Here is a 15,792-nt window from a genome sequence, read left to right on the forward strand (position 1 = left end):
ACAACGTCACGTTCCCCATCCTTGTGCAAGGTGTTTGAGAATCCTTCTTTTTTTCACAGTCAAGGAAATCAGCAAAGTAGGATGTTCGTGAAGCATCTACTCAACTGCTATGCATGCGTTGGTGTTTCACGATCAAAAGTTGTGCCTGCTTGCTTTAATCTTTTCTGTCTGGCAGAGGGGAAGTGGAATAAAGAGCACAGACATGCAAAAAACATCGTGTTTCTCCAGAAACCTATCTTCTATGCTTGCGCAAGGAAGCTGAGACTCAGAAGTTCACCTCCTGCTCCCACCAGAAAGAAAATGGGATTTGAACATTCAAATGTGAACATTCATATATCAAACCCTTCAATTGCCCCTATTTTCCAGATACAGTCCTGGATTTACAGAAGCTGTCCCAGTTTCTGATCTGATGACAGGATGTCCCGCTTTTCCTTAGGAAGTCCCCATTTTCATTGGAGAAATGTTGGAGGGTGTGGAGTTATGCAACCCCTGAGCCAAGGAGATAAATAACTATACAACCTTTGGAAGACATCTGAAGGCAGCCCTGGATAGGGAAGTTTTTAAAAAAATGTTTCATGTTACTATGTTGGAAGCTGCCCAGAGTGGCTGGGGCAACTCAGTCAGATGGACAGGGTATAAAGAATAAGATGCAACAATAACAAAAATAATAGTAGGCAAAAAAGATCGCACACTGGTGGGGGGAAGTACTGGGCTGTGGGGGAGGGAGGTGAAGTGATTAACTGAAACTGTTAAAGATTGGTATAGGATTTAAGAGATTTAAATTTTCATAAAGATTCTATAAGGAAAGCAGAAAGCAGCAAGAAATATCAAGTAAAGGAATCAGAGAGGAGATCAGTGTAAATGGAAACACGAGACTTATGGTTTTGTTACATATGGTTTTATTTTGGATTTGTCTGTTTATTTTGGAGTTGTTTGTTGTAAATAATGTATATTATGTGAATAAAATAATTGATAATAATAATAATAATAATAATAATAATAATAATAATAATAAATGAAGGTGATAGAACAGGACGTCCCTATTTTCATCAGAGAAATGTTGGAGGGTATGAAAAACATGAATGGTGTTTTTATGTTTTTAATGTTGTAATGTAGTTCTGCTTTTGTTTTCAAATGTGTTATAAGTCTCCTGGAGACGTCTGGGTAGCAAGCAAGCAACAATGACATTTCAACACTACAATCACAAACAAGCACACACTGACTAGCATCAACTATTAGGCCTCAGCTTCCGGCTGGCAGGACAATTGCAATACATTTTGCCGCCTGAGGCAAAGAACAAAATGGCGCTCTCTCCTTCCACTTCTAGAATCCAACTGGCAGCAGAATCTTGCTTCAACACTGGGATGAGATGCTGCCCATAGACTAGGTTGGGTGGCAGAAGGGAAACAGAGGGCTACTGAATGTTCTGCCCTGAGAGTCTGCTGTCTGAGGAAGCTGCCTCACCCTGCCTAATGGTAGTGCTAGCCCTAAAGACAATTAGAGGGGGAAATGACAACCATTTCTTCTGAAACATATATCCTAGGTTTTGCAAAGTGAAGAAGAAGAACATTTGGGCCTTCGTTCTCCCTTTGTGTGGAGGACTGTAAAAACAGGGTTATGTTAAGAAAGGATTTAAAGAAAATGTACCAAAATAATTATTGCTGTTGATTTATAAAAAAAGGTGTAGTCTGCTTTTTGCCCCAAAGGCCCCAAAGTGATTTCTGCCATAAAATTCTGCAATCCTTAAAGCCAAACACAATTTGAAACGTAGCTGTACAAACCAAGCAATATGAAAATCCTAGGATACTGTAGAGATGTTTCACAATAACTGAAAACAGGTTTGCCAGCTGCTCCCAAATACTTGCTCCTGTGCCTTTTAAAGAACCATGAGTGGCAGAAATTAGTAGCGGGTTAAGCTTTCGGGGCCTGGGGATAAATATTATCATCTTCTAATCCTGACAAATCAAACAGCTGACAAAATCACAAGAACAAGGGATGGTAATAAATAAAGGTAGCCACTTTAATGGGAAGGCACACTGCAATATTATCCAGCTTTTCTCACTATATTCAGCAGACTGTGAGCCAATCCTCTTTGTTAGGGTTCCTATATTTCAAAAGGTGAAAATCCGGACACAAAAGTTGCTGAGCTTGCGGGGCGGGGCGGGGGGTGTTGCTGACATTTTTTAGCTATGTCCAGATTTTCCCAGACATTTTGCTGATTTCCACCTGGACACTGCTTATGACTGCAGTATGCTGGGTTTATCTGGGAAATTTGGATGTACGGAAATACCTACGATTCCCTATGTATATGCAATAAAAACTATAGCATTCTGGTTGTTCTTTTGAAGGAGATTGAACCACAGGATGGTCTTGAATGGCTTTTCATTCCCAAACACAGTTGCCAACAGATGCAAGTATTAAAAAATAAAATAGAGAATTTCTAACACCAAAGTAACAGGTTATCTTCTTGTCCCCTATTGAGCAAATGCAACGACTGTGATAAAAATACATCTCAAGACACAAACCGATCTTCAGTAATAGCAGAGCAGCATTTTTTTTACTTCCATGCTAGCTAATAGCTCCTGACAAGGAATATGAAAATATACTACCATGTGGATATTTTCCCATCAGTGCAAAATGTTACCAGCAATTGACCCAGGCCCTGCTGAGCATAAAAGCACCCTTTTATTAAAATGGCATGCTTCTACCATGTTAATGCTGTGTTATTTCCTCCCCCCACCTAGTGTTTTGGAAATGTTGGTTAATAGACAATAGTTTGACAAGTATCTGTAGTTATACAGACTGTTCATAGAGTGAAGGCACAAACCCCAATGACTCACTGGAATAAATGCTTTCATTAATTTAAATGAGGGTGATAGGATGTGGAAGACAGCAGCACTCCTGCACCTTTAATAGCTGTGCAGGAGAGGGGATTTCAGCAAGTGTCCGTGGTGTGAGATTGCCTCTTCTGCAATATTAAAGGTGCAGAACCCTCTCCCCCGCCCTCACCCTAATTTCAACAGAATTAACTGCTAAGGAAGTTTTCAGGAATATTTTAATGTTCTCTCTCACTGCTGGTGTCAGTAGTTTTGTTAGTCCTCATTTAATCTGTGAGAGCACGTGATTTCACAAATAGTTTTTGCATTTAGAAATAGTTTTAAATTATTTCACCAGATGGAGTTGCTAGCTTTCGAACCCTCCCTTGAATAGCAGTTTAAATTACAATGATTAGCAAGTAATAATGTTTAGGTCCATGCCATTAAAAGCTTCGCTTGCTGATTTCTGCCTTTCCAACCCCATGAAGGGGATGGGAGCAGACCAGCTGGCAATGATGCAGCCTAGTGCTTGTAAAAATTAATCTTAAGGCATTTTGTGTAAGAAGCCGTTAAATAAATATCAGCTGGTAAAGGGATCTGCAGGTGTGGAGCAATAATAGAAAGAGAAAGAGGACTTTTCCTGCTAACCTGTTTATTGAACAGTCATTCTGATTTGCTTGCTCAAAGCTTTTGTGGACGTTAGGCTATGTCTGGTCTTTGTTGAGCATTCATTCTGATTTATTTACAGGGAGGTTATAATGACAATGAGAATTCCACCTGAATTGTTTGCCATGGCAGTTATAAACCTCATTTGTTCATCCCACACAACAGGGCACTTTAATCCACTTTAATTGCGTGAACCTAAATTTCCTGGATGTCTTTTCATCTCTCCTGCAAAATACTGTCTGGAGGCAACCAGAAAGAGAGGGCAAAATCTGTGAAGACGCAGAATACAACAAGAGATACAAAGAGGCAGAAGAACACAAAGACTTAGCAGGGAAATATAGAAAAGCACAAATGTTGCCAGCTGCCCTTTGCAAGAAGACGTGCATCTATCCACAAATAAAAGCAGAAGTAGTAAAATACATGAAATGTATGAATAGCTTTTGGGCGGAATGTTCTAGAAGGTTTGCTGTTCCAAGAGACATGAGAGTCAGTGTTTCAGGTTGGCTAAATACCGTATACTGTATCACAACTGGGCACAATTGTATCACTGCTTTTGCTGCTGCTGCTGCTACTAGTGCTAGTGTGTGGTCTGAAGGCATGGGAGTCTGGTACTGGCTAGTGCAGGGGTTGGCAAACTAAGGTCTGCGGGCTGGATCAGGCTGGATCAGGTGCACCTGGGTCATAAATCAGGCCTGCGCCCCGCGCTGTGAAGCCGGAACCTGCTGCAAAGCCAAGACTCCCGGCAAACAAGTGGCGGCAGCTCTGGCACTCAATCGCCACACCTGGTTTACCACAGCAGCGTTTGATTGGCAGAGACGTCCCCGCGCCGCGCTGAGGTAAACTAGGCATGGCATCTGACTGGCAGGGCCACCGCTGCTTGGCCTCTTCCTCCCATCACAAGGAAGCAAGGCAGCGCCCACCACCGGCTCTGGCTCGTCTCACCTTGCCACCCCTGGAAGTCCGCTTTCCCTTCCCTGCCAGCTTCCACCTGCACCGCCAGGAGACCACCAGGAGACCGCCAGGAGATGCTGCATCTTGGAACATAACTGTACCCTGCTCTGCCATTGGATGCATGGACACTAAGAGCCTAAAGATGCACATACTCGCAAGTAAGCTGCAGCCGTTTCAAGGCCGCTTGTTCAGTGCCTGAAGAACTGCTCAAGCCCACTGAGATGAAATACGCTATGGATCGCGTCCTGGAGAAGGTAAGCACAGCAGCTGGCCCCCCTCTCCTGATGACACCCAACTCTATCTGTTGATGGATGGCCATCCTGACTCAGCCCCAGACACACTGATCAGATGTTTGGAAGCTGTGGCTGGATGGTTACGTGGGAGCCAGTTGAAGTTACCGTATTTTTTGCTCTATAATACGCACTCGACCATAACACACACGTAGTTTTAAGAGGAGGAAAACAAGAAAAAAGAAATTCTAAACGAAACAGTGGATGTATGATTTTTGTGGTTCATGCTGTGGCCACAGACATGTGATCTGACAGTGAGTTTGGAGTAGCCCAATGCAAAAATCCTGAGGATCCATGTGGATCCATGCTTTGTAACCACGTTTTTGCACCACTGTGGCCCCAGGCAACAGTGGGTGCATGATTTTTTTGGTGCAAGATGTAGCCATGGACATGCTATGTGATCTGATGGTGAATTTGGGGTGACCCAGTGCAAAAATCCTGAGGATCCATGTGGATCCATGCTTTGTAACCACGTTTTAAGTGGGGAGGGAAGGAAAAGCACTCAAGGGACAAGGAGCACGCGTGGGGTGGGTGGAGAAGGATGCTACTAATAATGAAGAAGAGGGGTATAAGTGGAGAAGGCTCCTCTCCCACTTTGCTCCTTTAAAGCAAGCAGGCTCTGCTTTTCTCCCTCCTCCCCACTCATCCCCGGCTTAGTGAGCTGAAAAACTTTGCTGCTATGTAGAGAGCTGAGTGGGGAGGAGAGAGGGACAGAGAGCCTGCTTGCTTTAAAGGAGCCAACAGGACAGGAGCCGCTTTGGTCCTTTAAAGAAGCAGGCTCTCTGTCCCTCTCTCCTCCCCACTCAGCGGCTCTTCTCCCACTTTGCTGTTTCAAAGCGAGCCACGGAGGAGGGAAGGAAGGGGAACCATGGATCCTCTGCTCAGGACTGCAGCAGATCCACACACACACACACCCTGCCACCCATAGGCATTCCCTCCATAACATGCACAGACATTTCCCCTTACTTTCTAGGAGGAAAAAAGTGAGTGTTATGGTCCAAAAAATACGGTAAATCCTTCGAAGACAGAGGTCCCTTGGCTGGGTCGGGACGATATGGGATGGGAGGGGCAACTCCCATCTCTTGCGGGTGCGCAATTAGTGCCAGCACTGTCCATTAAGAGTTTGGGTGTAATCTTCGACACCTCCCTTTCCATGGAGGCGCAGATTGCAGCTATAACAAAGGCGGCATTTTTCCATCTCCACCAAGCTAAGCAGTTGGCTCCTTACCTCTCTCACCCTGACCTAGCCACTTTGATCCATGTAATGGTCACCTCCAGACTGGATTATTGTAACTCGCTCTACGTGGGGCTGCCCTTGAGACTGACCCAGAAACTCCAGAGGGTGCAGAATGCCACGGCAAGACTCCTTACGGGGTCCTTGCTGCGAGATCACATTCACCCGGTGCTATACCAGCTGCACTGGCTCCCGGTGGAGTACAGGATCAGGTTTAAGGTGCTGGTTTTAACCTTTAAAGCCCTATACGAATATGCCACCGCATTGCCTCCTTTACTTGCACTGTGGGGCATGTGAAGCAACATGTGAAGCAATGCCAGTGGCTTCCAAAGAGATATTGTGAGATCTCACCAACATCTTACAAGATCTCTTGCGTTCTGTGATATCTCATGAGATTTCAGTGAGATCGTGCGTGATTTTGGTGAGCTCTTTGCTCATGGAGGCGCCACCTCTTGGCTTCCCTGACATCTTGGGTTCCACAGGGGAAGAAAGGCAGGCTGTGAGTGTGTGAAAATATAGACAAATTATTTCCATATATAATTGACAAATTTTCCTTAGCGCAAGCCTCATTGCAACCATCCCTCCGATCAATCACCATTTACTCCCACTTTATATGTGGATTGCTGAGGTGCAAAGAGAAGCACTTGTCCAAGCTGGATCTACAGCAACAGGGGAACCCGAGTTAAGACAGGTAGCCACCAGAGATCTTCACAGTTGTGGCACTCCAGGTGTAGAACCAGGGCAGCCAGTAGCATAGCGTGGGAAGGGCAAAAGGAGCAGTTGTCCCAGATGCAAAATTGTTAGGGGTGCAAATTTTTAACAACTGGTGCTGCCTCAGTACAGCTGTGCACTTCCATCTCTGGGCTCGACTGAAAATGGCTTCTCCATATGAACCAGGAAGTGACCTCTCCAGATGACAGAATGACTTTTTTTTTTATCTCTGTGGCTGTGATTTCCTGGGTGATGCAGATGCCATTAGACAGCTGAATGGGCATGTGTTCTCCATCTGTTCCCCTTTCTCCATGTGGCCCCAGGCTCTGGCAATCCATGCTACGCCATTGAGTCATAGAGGCAGAGTTCCTGCACCTTTAAGTGTGGTGTAGCGATTTTAGCTGGGAATTTTGTCATGCAAGCTACACCTGATGAAATCCCCACTTCTACACAGCTATTAAAGGTGCAGGAGCCCCATATAATGTAGCTCTTTCTGGGCCAAGCCCAAATTCTGCTTTCCAAATGCAAATATAGAAAAGCATTGGATTCTTGATGCAGTTATGATGAGTCTGCTTCTGTGGCCATGTCGCTTATCAACTTTGTTTTTTTATAGCACTGGGCTCTTGTGTGGGACCAAGAGGAAGGTCAGGGTGGAGAGAACCTTGACACAATCTGGTGGTCATGGGTGAGTTTTAAAACCAGGACAGAACTTGGTGGGTCAAGAGTGAAGTCATGATGGAACCTGGTAGTCCTGGATAAGGCGAAATAGAAACCTGTTTGGTTACAGGTTTGGTTACAAGAGCCAAGGCAGAATCTCAAATTCACTTGCTTTTCAGACATCTTGCTACTTATCTGATCAAATACAGCAGGAGTGAGGAATCTATAACCCACCCAATGTTGACAGACTCACATCAGCCCCAGGCAGCACAGGCCATGTTGAGGGGTGGTGGGTACTGGAGTCCAACATGTGAGGCCCCAAAGTTATCCAACCCGGAAATACAGTTTAATGGGTACAACCATTAAAATACTGGCTGATTGGCATCCCTATGATGACCTGTAAGGAAAAGTCTCCTGTTTTAAATTCACCTCAGTCACTTTAGCAAGATGCTATCCTTCCTGTCTGCACATTGCAGAATACATAGCTTATTGTCACTTGGCATTTGGAATCAAGGAACATCTTTTTCTGATGCAGTTAGTGTCAAATGTAAAGATAAAACTGATGTTTATCAGAGGCGAGGCCCAGAGAGGACAATTTGAATCAAACGAAAGCCAGAGAAGATTAGCAAGCGGAAAAACAGAGAGGGAGAGGGAGAGAGCACTATGTCAGATATGCTTTATTCACAGGAAGAATAAATCAGAGTTAATGGATCTTGGAGATTTTGTGATGTGCTGTTTGTAAGAAAACTATTATTCCTCCTGTGCTGTTTAAAACACGAGCTATTCCTTGTTTTGATTGATTAAATGTGTGTGTATAATACTAATATATCTACTGAAAGCAGTGAAAACGGGTAAGCATGTATACGTCAAATAATATTAAAGCAGCAACTGTGACTGGAGGATGCAGGGGAGATGGCTGAAGCTTTTGTTGCTGGTGGTGGGACGGGGGGGGGGGACAAATGGACAGTGGTAGCAATGGTGAGGAGGGATGCAAACCTGCTCAGAGATGGGAAGCCCGCTGAAGGCCATCACACCCAAATCCCCATGTCCCCCCCACTCCCAAGGAGAAACCCCAAAGATCTTTAGTGGCTTGCAGCTGAACATGCAAAGTGACTTCACTGAAAAAGTGGAAGTGGTCTAAAATGTAGGCACTCCAGGGATGATGTGATGGATACCTGTGATGGTCTATTCCAGGCATGTCCAAAGTCCATTTTGGGGGCCAAATTTGGCCCCCTGGCTGGTTTTATTTGGCCCCGTGGCAGTTTATTTATTGGTGTCAAATCCTAAAAAAATTTCAACAAGGTCGATTCCAAAAAAGGTCAACAACTGCCACCCTAGCAACCCTAAAAGGCTCAACAGCTTCAATCCTAAAACATGGTCACCAACTTCAATGGTTCACTTCATCAAATCTGGCCCTCTTGAAGAAAGTTTGGGCACCCCTGGTATTCACATGTACACACACCATCACTGCATGGGTGCTCTGCATGTCGGAACCAGCACCAAAAGAATGGGGTTGGGGAGGAAGCTAACCAATCGCCCCCCCCCCCGTACCAGCAAATTGAATGCACACAATACATTTAAGAGCATCTCCTCAGGAAACAGATCAGTCAGCAGAGCAGGAGGGGGGTGGGGTTGAGCCCCACGTTGGGCAAAACATTCCTGCATTGCAGGTAGGGTTGCCACCTGTCCTATATTACTCAGGACTGTCCTGTATAATGCAGAATTGTCCTGTATTTCAATGTAAAATGCTACATTCTGTATTGATACAGTTTTGCCCTGCACTTCAGATCTTTTCTCTCTCAGCCAAGTTAGGGATCATCTCCAAATACATGTGTTTGAAAGGATGTGCGAAAGGTCATATATTTTATCTCCGGGTAGCCAAGCACAGACAGATTTACAAATTCACGTGAACGTGTGTGCATGAGTGACAAATGCCAGATGGCCCATCTTGTTAGGCTGAAATGGATTGTAATGGATTGCTTTGAAATCAGTTCAGCACCGATGGGAAAAACACCCCCCCCCCGCCCTGTATTTTGCCAGAACAAAGGTGGCAGCCCTAGTTGCGGGGGGCGGTCTAGAGGACCTTTGGGGTCCCTTCCAACCATTCGACGATTCTCAAAACAAAGAGACGGGAACCGCGCAACCTTAACCCCAGTCTGCTCAGAATTAAGACCTGTTGAGTGTCCTGGGATAAGCGGGGTTAGAATCCACCAGCTGCATAACGAGGCAGCCGGTGCTTCTTCCGCCAAAGAGGGATGCGCGCTGGCGGGCGCGAGAGAAATCCATTTCCCAGGGATCATCCGGGAAAGAGAGTGAGAGAGAGGAGAGGGGCGGCCGCCCCGCCGAGCAGCAGCGGGCGAGGAGGGAAGCAGGCGCCGCGGCTGCCGCAGGTCCCTCCTCCGCCTATGGCTGCTCTCCTTCTCTCGGCGCGGGGAGGGCGGAGCCTCGGCGCTTAGCCTCTCCGGGGGAAATTGCTCCGAGGAGCCGCGGCCGCCGCTGTTGCTGCTGCTGCAACGTCGAGTCTTTCCGAGGCGCGCGCGCGCTTCCTGCACGGGGCGGGCCGGGGGCGGCTCCGGGCGCGCGAAAGGCGCGGGGCTCTGCCCGTCACGGCCGCTTCCCTCCGCCCCTTTCCCGGCCAGCCCAGGAGCGGAGCGTCCGCGCGGCCTCCGGACGGTCGCTGGCTCGGCGAGGCTTCTCCTCCTCCTCTCGGGCCGGGCTCCGTGACCCTCGCTGCTCCGCCTCCGCCATGTCCGCAGCCGCGGGCGGCGGCGGGGCGGGCACTCCCAAGGCGCTGCCTTCGTCGGGACCCAAGTCTCTGCGGGAGATGCCGCACCCGCTGGCCGCCTCCAGCAGCGAGGAGGCGGGCGCCGAGCTGACGCCCAGCCCGGACTTGCAGCTGCCGCGCAGCATCGCCGACAAGGTAGCGGCCGCCGGTGGGGCCTGCGCGGGGCGAGGGCTGGGCTCGGTTCTTCTCCTGGCTTCCGGGCGTGCGTGGTCGATCTGGGTCGTGTGAATGCGTTTCTTTGCCGTGCCTGGACAGCTGGGTCGCTCAGGGCTGCAACAGAGTAAGCTGCAGTGTAGGAAACGTGCAAAAAGCAAGGGGGCATGTGTGCAAGAGGGACTTCAGCGTGGGAGCCAACTCCTTGGGGCCGAGGACCCTTCGCCCCCCCCCCCCAATATTTGAGCTCCCCCCTCCAAAGTTGATGGGCATTGCCATTCAAATGATGTGCATGCACCACGTCATGTCATCAATGGTGTAAGGCGGGGCTTACCTGAGTCCCCTCAATATTTTATTCAAGTTGGCACCCCTGGACTTCAGCCTTCCACCAACATCTTGCCCCCTTCGCTAAGTTGGTGAAATGGTGGGAATCTTTTTTTTAAAAGTCCTCTTCCAGTCTTTTTTGCCTGTTGTCCTCTCCTGTTTGTGTTTGTGTGTAAGCAACCCATCTGAGTATATTTTGGCTCCGACACAGCCAAGGCAAGAATGGGAAAACAACAAAGCAACTTCTGTTTTGGGCTCGTAATAAGGACACAGTAATTTGTGATGGTGTGTTGACTCATCCGTGTTGAAAGTGCATGGACGACACTTGTGCGGAGGTTGGGTTTGCAGTGCTGTCACAAATGCAAGCTGTGTTGCAAGCGTGGGGCGCAGTGAAGCAATCCCTGGCTCCGTGCCAGGCTCTTTTCCTATCTGCCAGTTTGGTGTGTATTGGTTTGTGCACCTGACCTTGATGACCTGAATGGGTTGGCTTCCTTTTCTGGAGTTGCCTCTGTTCCACCTTTAAGACAAGTCCTCCCTGGGGGAGTATATTTAAGAACAATCCAACACTACTGCCAGTTAGGTTTGTCCACCAGAAGCCATTACCTGTTGGGAAAGGTTCTCAGAAACTGCATCGCTTACCTCTTCAATTCCCAACTTAGGACAATTGAAGAAGTGCAGAGATGATCAAGGCCTGTATTTGCTGGCACTTTGGGATATTCTTAGCTGACTTTAAATGGCATGTGGATGTCTTGGAAGTTGGTTCTCGGAGCCCCAAATGGTAGATTGACTAAAGAGCTTGGTACCGATCCCCAGGCATTAAGCAAGTTCCTGTCCTCATTTTAGACATAGGTGTCTTCTTGGATGTACGTATAGTGAATACTCAAGACCATGGGTAGACAAACTAAGGCCCAAGGGCTGGATCGGCCTAATCGCCTTCTAAATCCAGCCCACGGATGAAACAGCGTGTTTTCACATAAGTAGAATGTGTCCTTTTATTTAAAATGCACCTCTGGGTTATTTGTGGGGTCTACCTGGTGTTTTTACATGAGTAGATGTGTGCTTTTATTTAAAATGCATCTCTGGGTTATTTGTGGGGCATAGGAATTCGCTCATCCCCCCCCCCCAAATATACAGTGGTACCTCAGGTTACATACGCTTTAGGTTACAGAGTCCGTTAACCCAGAAATATTGTTTCAGGTTAATAATAATAATATTATATAATATATAATATAATAATATATTCAGGTTAAGAACTTTGCTTCAGGATGAGAACAGAAATTGTGCTCTGGTGGCGCAGCAGCAGCAGGAGGCCCCATTAGCTAAAGTGGTGCTTCAGGTTAAGAACAGTTTCAGGTTAAGTACGGATCTCCGGAACAAATTAAGTACTTAACCTGAGATACCACTGTAGTCCGGCCCCCCACAAGGTGTGAGGGACAGTGGACCGGTCCCCTGCTGAAAAAGTTTGCTGACCTCTGCTCCAGATACTATAGTCTGAGGCTCTGACAACATCTTATATCTGGCATGAGAGAAGATTCTGCCCCAGTTAAGCATAGCTTGAGCTGTGTAAAACTGTATAACTTGAGCTGCAAAATATTGGTGCCTTAAGCAACCAGAGGCATAGCAGTGGTCTGAATTTATTTATTTATTTACAAGTTTATTTACAAGCTTTTTGAGCAACCCCCTCCACAGAGCAGCTTACAAATTCCTGGAAGTCAGTCAAGAGCACTGGCCTTGCTCCCTTTCCAAAAGCCACCGCACTTTTCCTCCCCTGTGTCCTGAGTACCTCACTTCAGTTGGGGCTTCCTATCCTGCTCCTGAGATTCGTAGATTCGCAGAAGGCAGGGGAAGAGGGACCGTATATGAAGCTGGAGCTGGTGACTTGCAGAGCCACCACTGGATGAGTTGCAAGTAAGAAGGCAGGCAGGGTCTTCATTTGCCCCTGTGCACCAGTCTCCAGTGCTTGCTTGCTTCCTGAGTACCACAGTTGGTTGCTGCGTTGTGACCCGAAAAGAGTGCAAGCAGCCTAGCTTCATAGCTTTTTTCCCCAGGTGTTGCTGTCAAGAGAGGTCATGTGTTTGCAGGCTGCAGGGGAAAGTCTGTGGCTTGCCTTGAGAAATCTGGCAGGTGCAACCGTGCTTCAAATGTATTGGTTTTGAGTCCTTTCTCGGGATGCATCGGAAGGGACTCTGCAAAATGTGCTGGAGGAGAGCCACCTTAACTTGTGTGTGTTCCAAAACTCCGCAGATCTGTTGTGGTTTTAACAGCTGCACACGGGGGCAGTGTAGTAATTAACCACCTTGAGAGCTTTACACAAGCGGCAGTTCCGCATGGTACAACATCATGTAATTGGCTTCCCATGAGGTATCAATCTTGTACCAGGTGTGTGAACAAACAATAGGCCTCCGTTCCTTATACCTGGGCTACATGATGATGGGAGGATTGAGTTACCCTAGGCTGCATTGCTTTGTTGACAGCAAGCCAGTGGATTTCAAGCCACTGGGACCCTTTTCATCCTTGCCTTCCAAAGGATTCTTGTGTGACAGCTCTGGTCAGGATCCCTGCTTGTTCCTTTTTGGTCATGAAGGGTTGATTTACCGTAAGTTCCACAGCCTGCTTTTTCTTAGCCATGTGGGAGCTGCTGCTGCTGTATGAATTGTCCCATCTGTGCCACTTAGATAATGTTGGGAGTGCTACATTAGATAAGTTTCTGATGTGCAAGATGAGAATTGGCCATGGGTGGGCAAACTAAGGCCCGGGGGGCGGATCTGGCTCAATCGCCTTCTAAACCCTGCCCATGGAAGCTAAACCCTGCCCTGGGTAGTTTTCACACGCTAATACTCCATCCTGTAGAATTCTATAAGTTATATTTTACCTGCACAATTCAGAATGGATTTCTGGAACCAAAATGCTATTTCTGTGCAGCCTGAGCAAGAGCAGTCGACATTAAGAAAAAGAGATCAGAATAGGCCAATATATAATGTGGACTGTCCCTGGATCAAGTGACTTTTCTTCTTTTAAGTTCTCAAAGTTCTCAGCCTAGCTCTGAACTAACCAGATGTTTAACTGTCCTTAACAGCCATTAACTCGTTCCAGAGCTCAACCTTGATATCAAAATAGATCTTTATAAAGGCTCCAACTGTGGTTTGAAGTAAACCCTGCTCTCCCCCTATCTTGAAGACACACTGACATCTTGACTGTGTTTGACAACAATTTAGCAGTTTTTGCAAGCATGCTTAATATAGAGAGACAGCAGCTATCCAGTTAGGCCTGCATGTAAAAAGGTCTGTTCAAGTTCTCTTCCCGGGAATGTTGTGCCTCTCTTTCTTGAAATGTGTGGACTGCAGAAGCTTCATTGAGATCTGTTGTTATGGCCCATACCTGCTGAGAAGCAGAGTTGGGTAGGGGTTTTTTGTTTGGTCTTCACAATGCATTTGGGAACATGGCACCTTCATTGTTTAGAGGTTGGCATTAGAAGAATCCTTGTGTAGCAGCCAAGCAACGTTTGTGTACTCCTATCCAGTTTCTCTACACTTGGTTGGTATGTGACTGTGAGTGTTCCTTGAAGGCATTGGTCCTAGATAATCAGCACCAGCTTCGTACTGCTGGGAATCTGGGTGGTGGAAGCGTGATGTTGACCTTGCCTCAGATCTGTTACCATAAATATGCTTTAGCCTGAAGAGCGTATCATGAATAGCAGGGATGGGGAACCTCTTCCAGCCAGGGAGATGAATTCTTTCATGCCCAAGAGGCAAGAAGTGGGTGGAGCAATGGACATACCTCTTATTTTTCTACAGCAGGCTACATTTCAGCCGCTGGGAACTGGGTACATTGACCTTATTATGTCTGCACTTTATCAGCTGTTCTGTCTCCAAGGCCCCATTTAAAGGGCTAGTTTTAACATTTCAAAGCCCCAAATGTTTGAGACTAGGTTACCTGAAAGTCTGCTGCTTTCCCTATGTACCCATCTGAACCTTAAGGTCCTCTTTAGTGGCCCTACTCAGAGTCCTCCAAGTTAATGAAGTTAATAAAGAGAGGTGGGTGAACCTCCAAGGACAGGGCCTTTTGGGTAGTGGCATCTCAGTTATGCAACAGGCTTTTCAGAAAGCTTTGCCTGGGTGGTGGTTTGGTGCCAGGGGTTGTGGTGGTTGTTGTTCACCTAGCTGTTTTAAATAAGCTCTGTATTCTGACCCTGTTTTTCTTTTTAAAAATCTGTTTGTAACTTTTGTAACTTGTGATGGTGTTTGCATACAGTCACACCTCATGTTACGTCCGCTTCATGTTACGTTCTTTCAGGTTACGTCCCACGGCGACCCGGAAGTACCGGAAAGGGTTACTTCTGGGTTTCGCCGCTCGTACATGCGCAGAAGCGCAAAATGGCTTCACGCGCATGTGCAGAAGTAGTGAATTGAAACCCACGCGTGTGCAGACGCGCCGCTGCGGGTTACACTCTTTTCAACGGGCCTCCGGAACGGATCCCATTCGCAACCAGAGGTACCACAGTATATGTACTGTATTTTCTTAAACTATTTGCCATTTTCATGTCTTTTACTTACTTATTATAATTCACCCAGGGAAATTTATGTTATGAGGCTGCTTAGAAAGATGTAAAATGGCTCATGACATGAAGTGGCTGGTGGGAGTCCTGACGGTTAGGATTGAGCAACCCTTCACCCCTGTTGTTTCTGTCTTGGAAACTGCAAATAATATTCATGGGACAATGAAGTTGCCATTATTAGGCTAGGGTTATCTCTAAGTGTGTTAAAAGTGTAGTTTCCCCCCAAGAGACCTCCTAATAGCCATGATGACCTACAAAAACAAAGGTGTCTGGCTTGAAGGAACCCTTAGCCAACCATTTGCTAACTTATGGGAAAGTCTCTGTCCTGTGGAAACTGGTAAGGTAAAGGTAAAGGGACCACTGACCATTAGGTCCAGTCGTGACCGACTCTGGGGTTGCGGCACTCATCTCGCTTTATTGGCTGAGGGAGCCGGCGTACAGCTTCCAGGTCATGTGGCCAGCAGGACTAAGCCGCTTCTGGCGAACCAGAGCAGCGCACGGAAATGCCGTTTACCTTCCCGCTGGAGTGGTACCTATTTATCTACTTGCACTTGACATGCTTTTGAACTGCTAGGTTGGCAGGAGCAGGGACCGAGCAACAGGAGCTCACCCTGTTGCGGGGCAGGGATTCGAACCGCCAAACTTCTGAT

At 47.0% G+C, this 15,792-nt stretch overlaps 1 protein-coding gene across 1 annotated transcript in view; it reads left to right on the forward strand.

The window, feature by feature from the left end:
- The first annotated feature begins 9,974 nt into the window (after window positions 1–9,974).
- The window catches only part of SNX30 (sorting nexin family member 30), a 39,347-nt gene continuing 33,529 nt past the window's right edge, over window positions 9,975–15,792 (forward strand). The window contains exon 1 of the mRNA XM_081894517.1: window positions 9,975–10,245. Coding sequence (XP_081750643.1) covers window positions 10,072–10,245 — 174 coding nt within the window. The 5' untranslated portion in view covers window positions 9,975–10,071. The remainder of the gene's footprint in view (window positions 10,246–15,792) is intronic.

This window comes from Podarcis melisellensis (assembly GCF_964234715.1).
Source record: "Podarcis melisellensis genome assembly, chromosome: 17".
NCBI lineage: Eukaryota > Metazoa > Chordata > Lepidosauria > Squamata > Lacertidae > Podarcis > Podarcis melisellensis.